This window comes from Heterodontus francisci, chromosome 15 (genome assembly GCF_036365525.1).
Source record: "Heterodontus francisci isolate sHetFra1 chromosome 15, sHetFra1.hap1, whole genome shotgun sequence".
Classification (NCBI taxonomy): Eukaryota; Metazoa; Chordata; class Chondrichthyes; order Heterodontiformes; family Heterodontidae; genus Heterodontus; species Heterodontus francisci.
Window position 1 is genome coordinate 84,323,169 of NC_090385.1, and position 17,363 is coordinate 84,340,531.

At 46.3% G+C, this 17,363-nt stretch overlaps 1 protein-coding gene across 1 annotated transcript; it reads left to right on the forward strand.

Annotated features, from left to right (window-relative positions):
- Window positions 1-14,545: 14,545 nt before the first annotated feature.
- LOC137377438 (putative nuclease HARBI1) lies at window positions 14,546-15,309 on the forward strand. Its single transcript, XM_068047017.1, has 2 exons — window positions 14,546-14,770; window positions 14,866-15,309. Exons 1-2 carry the CDS (start codon window positions 14,546-14,548, stop codon window positions 15,307-15,309), a joined length of 669 nt encoding a protein of 222 aa, XP_067903118.1.
- The last annotated feature ends 2,054 nt before the right edge of the window (window positions 15,310-17,363 follow it).

Sequence of the window (17,363 nt, forward strand, 5' to 3'; positions counted from 1 at the left end):
TTTATGGGCTGGGAGAAGTTCAATTACAGGTTGTAGGAGAAATACAAACAACTTTAACACACAGGATAAACACCATTCTGGAAACCTCATATGTTATAAAGAACCAAGCCTGTTCACTACTCAGTAAAAAAGCTTGTTTAGCCTTACAGCTGTTATGCAGGGTGGAAGAGATCAAGGGACAAGAGAAACAGCTCAGCGATTTTAGAGCTGAATTCCCCAAAATTATTTGAAGGTTTGGGGAAATTAAAAACATAGTATCACATTAATCACAACAAAGAGGCAGAACCGGTATGTTTGTTCACACCGAGAAAGGTCCCACACCCACTCCTGGAAAAGGTAAAGAAGGAAGTCGATGCCATGCTAAACCAAGGAGTTATTTCCGCAGTAACTAAACCCATTAGGTGGTGCTCTGGAATGGTTCCAGTAAGGAAACGAAATGGGTCAAATAGGATTTGTGTGGACCATACCCAACACAATAAAGCTGTAGAGAGAGAGATCCACCCTATGGCGTCAGTCGACGACAGCCTTGCCAAATTTAGAAGAAGCTCCATATTCACTAAACTACACACAATTAGTGGATTTTGACAGTTGCCTTTAGATCAAGAGTCTAAATTGTTAACTACCTTTATTACACCCTTTGCAAGATTTTGTTTCACAGATCTTTGCTCTTACCTTCCGGGAGTGGAGCGGAGAGGAGCGGAGCGGACCTGTGAGGAGAACGCCGAGAGCGGAGCCTATAAATCCAACCCAAGGATCGAGGCCCAGTCTCTTACCTTCCGGGAGGGGAGCTCTACCAGTGTGCCGGAGGTTTGAAAAAAAAAGCCAACAGTGACGTCAGAGGAGAGTTGCAAGGTGATTGGTTGGTGAGTAGCAGCTGTTGGTGCATTTAAATATCTTTAAAAAAAGGGGAAAGTTTTTTTTTGTTGAAAAGAAACCTCTGGTGATAAGGTGAGTACGACTAAAGTGGTTTTTTTTAAGGACTTTAGATTGGAGTGGGTAGAACAAGGCCCCTAGTGTGATTAGTAATTTTTAATTAAGGGAGTAACTAATTAATCAAAGGGTAAGTCATAGCAGGAGAGCTCAGCCCCGTGATATGCTCCTTCTGCGCTATGTTGAAAATCAGGAATGCTTCCAGTATCCCTGACGACCATGTGTGCAGGAAGTGTATCCATCTGCAGCTACTGGCTATCCGCATTATGGAGCTGGAGCTGCGGGTGGATTCGCTGTGGAGCATCCGTGATGCTGAGGACATCGTGGATAGCACATTTAGTTAGGTGGTCACACTGCAGGTAATGGCTGCACAGGCAGAAAAGGGATGGGTGACCACCAGACAGAATAGTAGGCGCAGGCAGGTAGTACAGGAGTCCCCTGTGGCCATCCCCCTCTCAAACAGATATACCGCTTTGGATACTGTTGGGGGGGTGGGGGGGATGACCTCCCAGGCGAAAGCAGCAACAGCCACGTTTGTGGCACCACGGAGGACTCTGCTGCACAGCAGGGGAGGAAAAGGGTTGGAAGAGCTATAGTGATAGGGGATTCTATCGTAAGGGGTGCAGAAGGGCGTTTCTGTGGCCGCAGATGAGACTCCAGGATGGTATGTTGCCTCCCTGGTGCTAGGGTCAAGGATGTCTCGGAGCGGCTGCAGGACATTCTGAAAGGGGAGGGTGAGCAGCCAGAGGTCGTGGTCCATATTGGTACTAACGACATAGGCAGGAAGAGAGATGAGGTCCTGCAAAATGAATATAGGGAGTTAGGCAGACTGTTAAAAAGCAAGACCTCTACGGTTGAAATCTCAGGATTACTTCCTGTGCCACGTGCTAGTGAGGGTAGGAATAGGAGGATTAGATAAATGAATGCGTGGCTGAAGAGCTGGTGTAGAGGCAGGAGGGCTTCAGCTACTTGGATCATTGGGATCTCTTCTGGTGCAGAGCTGACCTGTACAAGAAGGACAGGTTGCATCTGAACTGGAAGGGGACCAATATCCTTGTGGGGAGGTTTGCTAGTACTACTCGGAAGGGTTTAAACTAGTCTTGCAGGTGGGTGGGACCCAAAATAGTAGTCTCTCCGATGAGATAGTTGAGGCAAATGTTAAAGCAAGCAAGTCCAGTAGGCAGGCCGGGCAGAGGCAGGACAGGGAGCGTGGAAGGTCTGGTAGGCTAAACTGCATTTACTTTAATTCAAGAAGCCTTACAGGTAAGGCAGATGAACTCAGAGCATGGATCGATACATGGGATTGTGATATCATAGCTATTACGGAAACGTGGTTGAGGGATGGACAGGACTGGCAGCTCAATGTTCCGGGGTACCGATGCTTCCGGCGTGACAGAGGTGGAGGTAAGAGAGGAGGGGGAGTTGCACTATTGATTAGGGAGGCCATCGGCAGTACTTAGAGAGGATATCCCGAGGGGAATGTCCAGCGAGGCCATATGGGTAGAACTTAGAAATAAGAAAGGGGTGATCACTTTGATGGGATTATACTATAGGCCCCCCCAATATTCAGAGGGATTTGGAGGAGCATATATGTCGGGAAATCACAGATCGGTGTAGGAATTATAGGGTTGTAATAGTAGGTGATTTTAACTTCCCTAATATTGACTGGGACTGCCTTAGTGCTAAGGGATCAGATGGGGAAGAATTTGTTAAGTGTGTCCAGGATAATTTTCTGAAGCAGTATGTGAATGGCCCTACTAGAGAAGGGGCTACACTCCACCTCCTCTTAGGAAATAAGGCTGGGCAGGTGGTTGATGTGTCAGTGGGGGAGCACTTTGGGACCAGTGACCATAAGTCTATTAGCTTCAAGATAGTTATGGAAAAGGATAGGACTGGTCCTCAGGTTGAAGTCCTAAATTGGGGGAAGGCTAATTTCGATGGCATCAGACAGGAACTCTCAAAAGTTGAATGGGAGAGGCTGTTTACAGGTAAAGAGACTTCTGGCAAGTGGGAGGCTTTAAAAAGTGAGATAGGAAGAGTTCAGGGTCGGCATGTTCCTGTTAGATGGAAGGGCAAGGTTGGCAAGTTTAGGGAACCTTGGTTGACGAGGGATATTGAGGGTCTGGTCAGAACAAAGAAGGAGGCATATGTCAGGTATAGGCAGCTGGGATCAAGCGAGTCCCTCGAGGAGTATAGGGGATGTAGGACTACACTTAAGAAGGAAATTAGGAGGGTGAAAAGGGGCCATGAGATTTCCCTGGCAGATAAGATAAAGGAGAATCCTAAAGGATTCTCGAAGTATATTAAGAGTAAAAGGGTAGCGAGGGAGAGAGTAGATCCCCTTAAGGATCAGTGTGGCAATCTATGTGTGGAGCCACGGGAAATGGGCGCTATCTTACCCAAATAAATACTTCTTGTCTGTATTTACCATGGAGAAGGTCATGGAAGCTAATGAGTTCAAGGGAGTTCCTGGAGCATATCAACATTACAAAGGAGGAGGTGTTGCAGGTTTTGAAGCGCATTAAGGTGGATAAATCCCCAGGGCCTGACCAGGTGTATCCTAGGATGCTATGGGAAGCAAGGGAGGAGATTGTTGGGGCTCTGGCAGAGATTTTTGTATCATCGTTAGCCACGGGTGAGGTACCGGAAGACTGGAGGATAGCTCATGTTCTGCCGTTATTTAAGAAGGGCAGCGGGGATAAGCCAGGGAACTACAGGCCAGTGAACCTTACATCAGTGGTGGGAAAGTTATTGGAAGGGATTCTGAGAGACAGGGTTTATATGCATTTGGAAAGGCATGGTCTGATTAGGGATAGTCAGCATGGCTTTGTGCGTGGGAAATCATGTCTCACGAATTTGATTGAGTTTTTCGTGGAGGTGACCAAGAGGATTGACGAGGGCAGGGCGATGGACGTTGTCCACATGGACTTTAGCAAGGCCTTTGACAAGGTCCCGCATGGTAGGCTGGTCCAGAAGGTTCGAACACATGGGAACCAGGGTGAGCTAGCAAATTGGATACAAAATTGGCTTGGTGATAGGAGGCAGAGGGTGGTAGTGGAGGGTTGTTTTTCAGGTTGGAGGCTGTTGACCAGTGGTGTGCCGCAGGGATCGGTGCTGGACCCTCTGTTGTTTGTCATTATTATCAATGACTTGGATGTGAATGTAGGGGGCATGATTAGTAAGTTTGCAGAAGACACCAAAATTGGTGGTATAGTGGACAGTGAAGAAGGTTGTTTAAGGTTACAACAGGATATAGATCAACTAGGAAAGTGGGCAAGGGATTGGCAAATGGAATTTAACGCAGACAAGTGCGAAGTGATGCATTTTGTTCAGTTAAACCAGGGGAGGACATATACAGTGAATGGCAGGGCCCTGGGGAGTGTTCTTGAGCAGAGAGACCTTGGGATGCAAAGTACATAGTTCCCTGAAAGTGGCAACACAGGTAGACAGGATGTTGAAGAAGGCATATGGCATGCTTGCCTTCATCAGCCGAGGCATTGAGTATAAGAGTTGGGATGTCATGTTACGGTTGTACATAACGTTGGTTAGGCTGCATTTGGAGAAATTCTAGTTGCCGCACTACAGGAAAGATGTGATTAAGCTAGAGAGGGTGCAGAAAAGATTCACAAGGATGTTGTCTGGTTTGGAGGGTTTGAGTTATAAAGAGAGATTGGATAGGCTGGGTCTGTTTTCCCTGGAGCGAAGGAGGCTGAGAGGGGACATGATAGAGGTATATAAAATTATGAGAGGCATAGATAGGGTAGATAGCCAGAGTCTGTTTCCCATGGTAGGGGGTGACTAAAACTAGAAAACTAGAGGGCATAGATTTAAGGTGAGAGGGAGGAGGTTTAAAGGGGATCAAAGCGGTAAATTGTTCACACAAAGAATAGTGGGTATCTGGAATGAGCTGCCTGAGGAGGTGGTGGAGGCAGGAACAGTAGCAACATTTAAGAGGGATCTGGGCAGGTACTTGAATGAGCAAGGCATAGAGGGATATGGAATTAATGCAGGCAGGTGGGATTAGTATAGATAGGCATTATGGTTGGCATGGACGTGGTGTGCCGAAGGGCCTGTTTCTATGCTGTATGACTCTATGACTCTATAACTCTATGAGATTGCCATTTGGTATTGTGTCAGAACCAGCAGTATTCCAGCAGACGGGATCATCTGCCACATGGATGATGTTCTTCTTCATGGAGCAAAGCAAGAAGAACCCAACACAAGGGTAAGAGCTGTATTACACAGATTACAAGAGGCAGGTCTCACATTAAATGAGAAGTGTGCATTCTCATAGTCGACAGTGAGGTTCCTTGGCCACATGATTGATGGATCTGCAATCAAGATAGTCGCACAGAAGACGAAGGAAATAAAGGATTTCCCAGAGTCAAAGAACATAACAGATTTACAGCGATTCATGGGTATGGTTAACCAGATAGGGAAATTCCTACCAAATCTAGCCACTATTAATGAGCCTTTACAATAACGACTAAACAGCAGCAATGCCTGGTGCTGGGGAGACAGCCAGAAAAATTCTTTCGAGAAGATTAAGGAAATACTAACTTCATCAGGAGGATTGGCACATTATGATCCAGAATTAGTGACCATTATTGAAGCAGACACATCGGCAACAGGATTAGGTGCAGTCCTGTTCCAGATTCAAAAAGATGGACAACACAGGCATGTGTACTTTACCTCTTGTTCATTATCAGAACGGAACGAAGGTATGCAGTGATTGCAAGGAAGCATTGGCAGCAACATGGGCATACGAGAAATTTTCAGACTATGTACTGTGCCTCAAGGTCAAGATCGAAACTGACCACAAGCCACTGGTGATGTTGCTTAATTCAAGCTAGAGTGGTTTGTGGAGAGTGTAAATAGAGATGTGTAAATAATAAAAATGTTATTAGTTGACCTTTCCCAGACTCTGAGATTTTATCAATAACGCCCTAGCTATGGTACAACTACAACAATACACACAATATAGATAGAGTCATAGAGTTATACAGCACAAAAACAGGCCATTTGGCCCACCGTGTCCACGCTGGTCATCAAGCCTATCTATTCTAATCCTATTTTTCAGCACTTGGCTCGTAGCCTTGTATGCTGTGATTTTTCAAGTGCTCATTGAAATACTTCTCAAATGTTGTGAGGGTTCCTGCCTCTACCACCCCTTTAGGTAGTGTGTTCCAGATTCCAACCACCCTCTGGGTGAAAAAAGTTTTCCTCAAATCCCCTCTAAACCTCCTGCCCCTTCCCTTAAATCTATGCCCCCTGGTTATTGGCACCTCTGCTGAGGGAAAAAGTTTCTTCCTATCTACCCTATCTATGCCTCTCATAATTTTGTATACCTCAATCAGGTCTCCCTTCACCTTTCTCTGCTCTAAGGAAAACAACTCTAGCCTATCCAGTCACTCTTCATAGCTGAAATCTCCAGCCCAGGCAACATCCTGGTGAATCTCCTCTGCACCCTCTCCAGTGCAATCACATCCTTCCTATAGTGTGGTGACCAGAACTGTACACAGTACTACAGCTGTGGCCTAACTAGCATTTTATACAGCTCCATCATAACCTCCCTGCTCTTATATTCTATGCCTCGGCTAATAAAGGCAAGTATCCCATATGCCTTCCTAACCACCTTATCTACCTGTGCTGCTGCCTTCATTGATCTATGAACAAGTACACCAAGGTCCCTCTGACCCTCTGTACTTCCTAGGGTCCTACCACCCATTGTGTATTCCCTTGCCTTGTTAGTCCTTTCAAAATGCATCACCTCACACTTCTCAGGATTAAATTCCATTTGCCACTGCTCTGCCCATCTTACCAACCCATCTATATCGTCCTGTAATCTAAGGCTTTCCTCCTCACTATTTATGACACCACCAATTTTCATGTCATCTGTGAACTTACTGATCATACCTCCTATAGTCACGTCTAAATCATTAATGTACACTACAAACAGCAAGGATCCCAGCACCAATCCCTGCGGTACACCACTGATCACAGGCTTCCAATCGCAAAAACAACCCTCGACCATCACCCTCTTCCTCCTTCCACTCAGCCAATTTTGGATCCAATTTTCCAAATTGCCCTGGATCCCATGGACTCTTACCTTCTTAACCAATCTCCCATGCGGGACCTTATCAAAAGCCTTACTGAAGTCCCTGTAGACTACCTCAACACTTTTACCCTCATCTACACATCTAGTCACCTCCTCAAAAAATTCAATCAAGTTTGTTAAACATGATCTCCCCTTGACAAAGCCATGCTGACTATCCTTGATTAATCCCTGCCTCTCCAAGTGGAGATTAATCCTGTCCCTCAGAATTTTTTCCAATAGTTTCCCTACCACTGATGTTAGACTCACCGGCCTGTAATTACCTGGTTTATCCCTACTACCCTTCTTGAATAATGGTACCCACATTCGCTGTCCTCCAGTCCTGTGGCCAGAAAGGATTTGAAAATTTGTGTCAGAGCCCCTGTTATCTCCTCCCTTCCCTCACAAAACAGCCTGGAAAACATCGCATCTGGGCCTGGGGATTTATCCACTTTTAAGCCCGCAAAAACCACTAATACCTCCACCCTTTCAATGCTAATTTGTTCGGGTATATCACAATCCCCCTCCCTGATCACTAACACCTACATCGACCTTCTCCATAGTGAACACAGATGAAAAGTAATCCTTTAAAACCTCACCTACATCCTCCAGCTCCACACACAGATTGCCACTTTGATCCCTAATGTGCCCTACTCTTTCCCTGGTTATCCTTTTGCCCTTAATATACTTATAAAATGCCTTGGGATTTTCCTTTATCTTGCCTGCCAGTGCTTTTTCATGACCCCTTTCGCTCTCCTAATTACTTTTTTAAGTATCCCCCTACACTTTCTATACTCCTCTAGGGCCTCTGCTGTTTTCAGCCCCCTGAATCTGCCAAAAGCCTCCCACTCAGTAAAGTGATGGAAGGTGTCATCAACAGTGCCATCAAGCAGCACTTGCTCAGCAATAACCTGCTCAGTGATGCTCAGTTTGGGTTCAGCCAGGGCCACTCAGCTCCTGACCTCATTACAGCCTTGGTTCAAACATGGACAAAAGAGCTGAACTCAAGAGCTGAGGTGAGAGTGTCTGCCCTTGACATCAAGTCAGCATTTGACCGAGTATGGCACCAAGGAGCCCGAGCAAAGCTGAAGTCAATGGGAATCAGAGGGAAAACTCGCCACTGGTTGGAGTCATACCTAGCGCAAAGGAAGATGGTTGTGGTTGTTGGAGGTCAATCATTTGAGCTCCAGGACATCTCTGTAGGAGTTTCTCAGTGGGAATGTTCGCTGATGATTGCACAATGTTCAGCACCATTCGCGACTCCTCAGATACTGAGGCAGTCCATGTAGAAATGCAGCAAGACCTGGACAATATCTAGGCTTGGGCTGATAAATGACAAGTAACATTCACGCCACACAAGTGCCAGGCAATGACCATCTCCAACAAGACAGAATCTTACCATATCCCCTTGACGTTCAATGGCATTACCATCACTGAATCCCCCACTATCAACATTCTAGGGTTACCATTGAGCAGAAACTGAACTGGAGCAGCCATATAAATACCGTGGCTACAAGAGCAGGTCAGAGTCTCGGAATCCTGCGGCGAGTAACTCGCCTCCTGACTCCTCAAAGCCTGTCCACCATCTACAAGGCACAAGTCAGGAGTGTGATGGAATACTCTCCACTTGCCTGGATGGATGCAGCTCCAACAACACTCAAGAAGCTCGACACCATCCAGGACAAAGCAGCCCACTTGATTGGCATCCTATCCACAAACATTCACTCACTCCACCACCAACGCACAGTGGCAGCAGTGTGTACCATCTACAAAATGCACTGCAGCAATGCACCAAGGCTCCTTAGACAGCACCTTCCAAACCTGTGACCTCTACCACCTACAAGGACAAGGGCAGCAAATGCATGGGAACACCACCACCTGCAAGTTCCCCTCCGAGTCACACATCATCCTGACTTGGAACTATATCGCTGTTCCTTCACTGTTCCTGGGTTAAAATTCTGGAACTCCCTTCCTAACAGCACTGTGGGTGTACCTACCTCATATGGACTGCAGCGGTTCAAGAAGGCAGCTCACCACCACCTTCTCAAGGGCAATTAGGGATGGACAATAAATGCTGGCCTAACTGGCAATTGCCACATTCCATGAATAAATAAAACAAAGCTGTTAAAATGACCAGCAAGTACTGAGAACACATTACCTCATGAAGTAGCACCAAGAGAATGGCAGCTCTCATTGCGGAACTGCAAAGATCTCCGGAGTTGCTCCGTAGCCGAAGAAGCCGTGGACAGTCATGCAGGCATTCAGACTGCACCACAGAGGTGAGGTGGTCTGCAATGAACATCCAGGTCCAGCGATTGGATTCCAATTCACAGTGCCGGGAAATGGTCCAGGATCAGGTGAGAGTATTTTAAAAGGGGACATTGTTCAATAACAGCGCATTGGATTGGAACAGTGGGGAGAAAGGTAGCTGTCGAGTGAAAAGGCGATTCAGGAGTCGGGTGGAGTATCCAGCCATTACTCAACCAGAATGCACAGAGAATGTGCAGGATCTCCTGGAAAGCACGGGAATCCCAGAAAGAGCACAACCGCCTCCATTAACATCTAAATGATTTAAAAAGAAAAGGGAACACCTAAAAAGCCGAGCAAAGCCTAGGAAAACAAGATGGATTTGAAATTTAGAATACCTGATAGCTTTCATGATCAGGAAGAACCCAACCAGGTACAAAATTGGTCCTTATGGAGAATAAGGAGTCCTTTGTTTTAGGATAGCTTCCCAGCTAAATCAGAAGCAGAACAAGTAAATACCTATTTATACTCTATGGGTTCAATTGCGGATGATGTGATTGTGAGGCAACGTATAAACAAGGCTTCTGAAAAATTTGAGGATGTGCTACAGGCCTTCAACAAATATTTTAATTTATGCAGGAACAAAATTCTGGAAAGAGCAAAATGTAACAAGCAGGTCCAGAAGATAGGTGAATCCATAGATTCTTTTATAAATGATCTGTACAGATTGGATGAGGGATGTGACTATGGAGAATTGAAGGCGGAATTGATGAGGGACCAAATAGTTGTTGGAATAGCTGATGAGTCTTTATCAGATCTCTTACAGTCGAAAAACTGACTTTGCACTTGAGAAGGCAATTCAGATTTTATGACAGGCAGAAGTCCGAAGGCAAAACAGAGCCGTTCTGCGGGCTGAAGAGAAGCCTTGGATTAGAAGAAATACAATGACTGTACAGTTCATGAAGCCAAAGATGTGGCTTGTTGGATGAGGTTAGGCAAGGTTAGTGGCAAGTTTCTTCCACGCACCAACATCAATTTGTCCTCTTTTCAATGAGGCTTCAGAGTGTCCTTAAAACATTTTCTCTGTCCTCTTCAAGATTGAATGCCATCCTTAAGTTGTGAAAAGAGGATCTACTTCGGACATACTGATGCAATGTCCAGATCAGCGGAGCTGATTTCGCATGATCATCGTTGTGATACTGGAGGAACCGGCTTCATTGAGGATGCTGAAGTTTTCCATGGAGTATCCTGCAGAGACGCCGCTGGTAGAAATTCTCCAGTGCCAGGAGATGCCTTTGATAGGTGACCCAAGTCTCACTGCCATATGGAAGAGTGGTGACAATAACAGCATTATTGACTAAAACCTTTGTCCTCTTATGGAAATCTCTGTTGTCGAAGACACGGTTATTTAGTTTAGTTTAGAGATACAGCACTGAAACAGGCCCTTCGGCCCACCGAGTCTGTGCCGACCATCAACCACCCATTTATACTAATCCTACACTAATCCCATATTCCTACCACATCCCCACCTGTCCCTATATTTCCCTACCACCTACCTATACTAGGGGCAATTTATAATGGCCAATTAACCTATCAACCTGCAAGTCTTTGGCATGTGGGAGGAAACCGGAGCACCCGGAGGAAACCCACGCAGACACAGGGAGAACTTGCAAACTTGCAATACACATCTAAGAAAAGTGCCTGGAACAACGCAAAGAGCTCTACATCGCCTGTATTGATCTGTCTAAGGCCCCCTACATGCAGAAGATGGTGCCATGCATCATTGAGGATCCCACAATCCTCGCTAAGTCATGTGCCCCCTTATCCTGCTTCTCTCTTCTGAGAGAGAAAAAATATATTCACCTCTCCTGGCATAGGTGGCCTCTGTCATCTCCCAGATTCATCGATTGATGGCGTACTGGGAGATGTTAGAAACACCACCCGCTCCCGCCTGGAAAGATCCAGGCGCATAGAAGTTCAATGCCACCGTGACTTTTATTATCACTGACAGCGCTGTCCTCACCCTGGTGCAAGGTTCCAGATTGAAGAAGGTGGCACAGTTCTGTAACCACCTCCTTATTAAAACTGAGTCATCTCAAGCACTGCTTCTGGGTCAAATGGAGATAAAAGAAGTGCTCACAAAAAAAAATGTGTGGTGGATAGGGCCTTCTCTGCAGCGCCCTTCTCTTCCTCCATCTTCACAAAGATGTCCCTTTCTGCAGCCTTTGCTCCACTTCTTAGTCATGTGGTCCTGCAACCACAGCTCCTATATTTCATGCAGAGTTGGGTCACCAGATTCTCTGGCCTCCCTGAATGTATGCAGCAGCTCACAAAACCTCCAAAAACAAGCCACATCACTTGCACTAACTTTATCACAGCCGAGGTAATTCAAAAACACATCATCTGTGAGTTGGATGCCTGGCCCTTTAAATAATGCTAGTGGGGGCTCCCTCATGCTGCTGAACGCCTGTTCAGTGGAAAGTGATTAGAACAAGCATTCAGTGGACATGCACGGATCAAGCTGGTGGAACGTTTGTCAAATCAGCCAAAACAGCTGATTGATGTCACAGTCAGACCTCTCCTCATGCTGCCAGTGAACACACGGAACACCCGCACTAGCGCCCTGCCTAGCATGGGGTGGCCCATCCTGGAAGCAGCTGACAAAGTTGCCTATGCTGTTTTATGGCTTCTGGGCTTCCATAGCACCAGCACCAGTGCCCAAAATCGTGGCCTGAGTGTATTTAAGAGGCACAGTCCATATGTGCCTGTGTGAGACAGCAAAATTATCGTGTACTAAATAAAAACCTGCTATAGCTTTTCTTTTATGTTTTATGAACTTTAGAAAATATAGTGGGAAAGGTAATGCTGGCAAAGAGAGAGAGAGAATGGAAGTGGAGAGTGTGGAGTGAGAGAGATAACGCAAGGGAGAGAAGAAGGTGGGGAGAGATGTGCGTAAGAAGAGTCTGCTCTTTTCGCACCAATGTCTACATTTGTTGACAGATATAAAAGATCATTGGTAATGGCTTACACCTATGAAACAGAAGTTCAAATTTCTAATACATGAGCAAGAGAGAGAGAAATACTCAAATAAGAAGACGAGAAAGCAGTTTGATTCCTCATTTGAATTTGATTTTTTTTAAAGTTGAATTTTGAGAAGAATGGATGGGAAGGATAGTAGAAGAGGGAGTAGTGAAGAAAGAAAGATTAGAGAGCACACAAGAGAGCTTTGAGGGGGAGCACTGAGAGACAGTGAGATTGTGTTAAGAGAGAGGGGGAGTGTAGATGAAGGGAGAAGAGGTTGAAAGTGATCGAGGTTGAGAGTTGGGGTGGTTGAGAGAAAGATGGTAGTTAGGAGAGGAGTTGGGTTCAGAGGGAGAGGGTTGAGAGGGGAAGTTTGAGAGAGGGCTTCTCATACCATGGAAGATTGCCTCGTATATTACTAAAAGTATGCACACACTTCCTGCACACACATTGCAGTATATGTTGACTTTGTGTGATACTGTTAAACAGTTGCTAGAGAATCAGTAGCCCATTTTACATCTATCCTGAATATTATTTCCTTTGAAGTTACTGCTGTCATGCCACCAGCTGTTTTATACTATCACACAAAGTTAATATCTGCCCCATTATCTTTACTTTTTATGTCACACTCTTACAATGGAAAAGCTGCATACTTGAGGCGGCACAGTGGCGCAGTGGTTAGCACTGCAGCCTCACAGCTCCAGCGACCCAGGTTCAATTCTGGGTCCTGCCTGTGTGGAGTTTGCAAGTTCTCTCTGTATCTGTGTGGGTTTCCTCTGGGTGCTCCGGTTTCCTCGCACATGCCAAAAGACTTGCTGGTTGATAGGTTAATTGGCCATTATAAATTGCCCCTAGTATAGGTAGGTGGTAGGGAAATATAGGGGACAGGTGGGGATGTGGTAGGAATATGGAATTAGTGTAGGATTAGTATAAATGGGTGGTTGGTGGTCGGCACAGACTCAGTGGGCCGAAGGGCCTGTTTCAGTGCTGTATCTCTAAACTAAACTAAAGAGCATTAGAGATGGCCAAGATGGGATCTTAAGCTGAAATGCAGCTTTTTGGGAAAGGAGTAAGCTTGTACTGGGAATGGCTGCCTGGCGGCTCAGTAAGCAGCTGATTGCCACTTGAACTGTTTGTTATCACTTATTAATGAGACAGCATGGCATTTTGATGGATAGGTCTCCTTTTGGTCTGCAGGAGGAATGAGAGAAGAATATGAGGCCAGACAGAACAACACCAGCAGAGAGAGGGACAGGAGAGTGAGGGTCAGGTGCATTCATTCCCCACTGTGGGTAAAAGGCATCCCTCCTCCTCTGGACCTCTGCCACAAGGACCTCCAGCACCTCATCCGTGCACACTTTCACTCAGTGCCTCAGCCATCCTGCAAAGTGCCATTATGTGTCAGCCTATCCCACAGGCAGAATTTTAATTACATAGGGCAGTGGGGTGGGTTCAGTTGTGGATGTGGGATTAAACCCCTGAAAAATGCTGGCATGTCGGAACCTGACGTGATGCCGCCTACTTCCGGCTTTTACCGGGGCACGTTCCGAGTTGAGCAGGAAACCCCATGGAGTCGCCAGGTTAGTCATTTAAATATCCAATTAATTGAGTTTTTAACCCTGAATTCTGGTTTTAACAGCAAATGCAAAGGTTTCTCAAGCTGTGTGGAACTTGGCTGTGTCAATAAGGTAAGAGCACAGCGCGAAGTCATTGATCAATGAAACTGACAGGTTGGAAAGCTTTTAAACAGTTAAACAGTAGACCTGCTGGTCTGCCTATAGGAAAGGCTGTGCTCACAGCACTTGTTCTGAGAATTGATTTCACAGCTTTAGAGGTGATTTCCAACTTTTTGGAAGTCATTTCACCAACCTTGGATATTATTCACCTTGATCTCAACTTCCCCGCTGTCAGCCTTCACTGTAGGGTGGGAGCAGTTTATGCAGCTCTAGCTTGGAGGTCTGATGAAGAACAAGAGGAGCAGTCATACCAATACCACAAATGCCAGGAGAAGCAACAACTGAAGCTACCTTTTCTGCAGCCTCATGCTGCTCTGCAGGGCTGAGGGGATGAACACAGAGCTCCAGCTCGAAGGAGGTGATACTCCAACCAGGGTAGACAGTGGATCAGCTTCCTTGACATAACAGAGCAACAGTGCCTCAGGAGGCTCAGGCTTGCATAGCAGGTCACTGCTGATATCTGCAGCCTCCTGGAATAAGACCCATTCCAAGAGGGCCTGGTGGGCACTCATTGCCAATGGCCGTCAAGGTCACCACAGCCATAAGTTGCTCGGCCTCCAGCGTCTTCCAAGGATCTGCTGTTGACATCTGCAGGATTTCACAATCAGCTGCTCATAAATGTATCTCCCAGGTGACTAATGCCATGTTTGCCAAGGCTGCCACTTACTTGCACTTTGCCACTGATGAGGCCAGTCAGATACGGAGACCTCTTGGACTTGCTACAGTGACTGGATTCCCACAGGTACAGCGAGTCAATGACATGTGGCAATCAAAACACCCTCAGATCATTCTGGAGTATATATCAATGATGAGGGATTTCACTCCCTCATTGTTCAGCTCATATGTGACCACCAGAACATTTTCATGCATGTCTGTGCTCGATATCCTGGAAGCTGCCATGATTACTTCATTCTGCAACAGTCACTTCTCCCACAGAGTGAATGGGTGGCACCTTGGAGACAAGGCTACACTCTGAGGCCCTGGCTGATGACACCTTTGAGGAGCCCTACCACTGATGAAGAGGACTGGAGCCACATGAGCACTAGGGCAATCATTGAACATACCATTGGTTTGCAGAGATGTGTTTCAGGTGCTTGGACAATCTTGGGCGCTCTTAAGTATTCACCAACAAGCGTGTTGAGAATGGTAATACTCTGCTGTGACTTGCACAGCATCATGCTGCAGAAAGGATTAGAACTGCAGGAGGAGGAAGGTGCAGACCGCCTTTCATCCTCCGAGGAAGAAGAGGAGAAGAAGAGGAGGACAAGGAGTTTGATATAGCCAGGGTGCCTCCAGCCACTCACCTTTTTTTAAAGTTGATTCATGGGATGTGGGCATTGCTGGCTCGGCCAGCATTTATTGCCCAGCCCTAATTTACCTTGAGAAGGTGGTGTAGAACTGCCTTCTTGAACCGCTGCAGTTCTTGGGGTGTAGGTACACCAACAGTGCTGTTAGGAAGGAAGCTCCAAGATTTTGATCCAGTGACAGTGAAGGAAAGGTGATATAGTTCCACATCAGGATGGTGTGTGGCTTGGAGGGGAACTTGCAGGTGGTGATGTTCCCATGCATTTGCTGCCCTTGTCCTTCTAGGTGGTAGAGGTTGTGGGTTTGGAAGGTGCTGTCAAAGGAATCTTGGTGAGTTGCTGCAGTGCATCTTGTAGATGGTACACACTGCTGCCACTGTGTGCAATGCTGGAGGGAATGAATGTTGAAGGTGGTGGATGGGGTGCCAATCAAGCGGGCTGCTTTGTCCTGGATGTTGTCGGGTTTCTTGAGTGTTGTTGGAGCTGTACTCATCTAGGCAACATAATCCTGACTTGTACATTGTAGATGGAGACAGGCGGTGAGTTACTTGCCGCAGAATTCTAGCGTCTGATCTGATCTGTGGCTGGTCCAGTTCAGTTTCTGGTCAATGGTAACCTCAGGATGTTGATAGTGGGTGATTCAGTGATGGTAATGCCATTGACCATCTAGGGTAGATGGTTAGATTCTCTCTTGTTTGAGATGATCATTGCCTGGCACTTGTGTAGCGCGAATGTTACTTGTCACTTATCAGCCCAAGTCTGGATGTTGTCCAGATCTTGCTTCATCTGGACACGGACTCCTTCAGTATCTGAGGAATCGCGAATGGTGCTGAACATTGTGCAATCATCAGCGATCATTCCCACTTCTGACCTTATGATGGAAGGAAGTTCATTGATGAAGCAGCAGAAGATGGTTGGGCCTAGGACACTAATCTGAGGAACTCCTGAAGTGATGTCCTGAGACTGAGATGATTGACCTCCAACAACCACAACCATCTTCCTTTGTGATAGGTATGACTCCAACCAGCGGAGAGTTTTCACCTGATTCCCATCGACTCCAGTTTTGCTAGGGCTCCTTGATGCCATACTCGGTCAAATGCTGCCTTAATGTCAAGGGCAGTCACTCTCACCTCACCTCTGGAGTTCAGCTCTTTTGTCCATGTTTGGACCAAGGCTGTAATGAGGTCAGGAGCTGAGTGGCCCTGGAAGAACTAAACTGAGCGTCGGTGAGCAGGTTATTGCTATTTAAGTGGCGCTTGATAGCACTTTCGATGATCCTTCCATCACTTTGCTGACGATCGAGGTTAGACTAATAGAGCGGTAATTGGCCAGGTTCGATTTGTCCTGCTTTTTGTGTACAGGACCTACTTGGGCAATTTTGCACATTCCCGGCTAGATGCCAGTGTTGTAGCTATACTGGAACAGCTTGGCTAGGGGTGTGGTTAGTTCTGGAGCACAAGTCTTCATGACCATAGCCGGAATGCTGTCAGGGCTGATAGCCTTTGCAGTATCCAATGCCTTCAGCCATTTCTATATAGTTTCTATATAGTATGAAGAGCTAGGCACCAAATTAAGAAGCAAAAGCTCAAAGGTAATAATGTCTGGGTTATTACCTGAGCCATGTGCAAATTGGAGTTGGGCAAATAAGATTAGAGAAATGAAAGCATGGTTCAAACACTGGTGTGGTAGAACTGTGTTCTGGTTCATGGAGCACTGGCACATGTACTGGGGAAAGTGCGGGCTGTACCGTTGGGATGGTCGACACCTGAATCCTGCTGGAACCAGTGTTCTCGCGTGCCACATAACGAGGAAGCTGAGAGGTTTTTAAACTAAATAGTAGGGGCAAGGGATCAAATTTGGGAAGATGTGGTAAATCAAAGTGTAGAGACAAGGCGGGAGAGAAAGGTATTAATATGGTAAATGGTATGACCGGGTGAGAAAGAGGTCGAGGGGTACCTTTCAGCCTTCACCTGGTCTTACCGTAACAGGGTTTAATTTTAAACACACCGTGTTTTTATCTCCCCCTTGGCG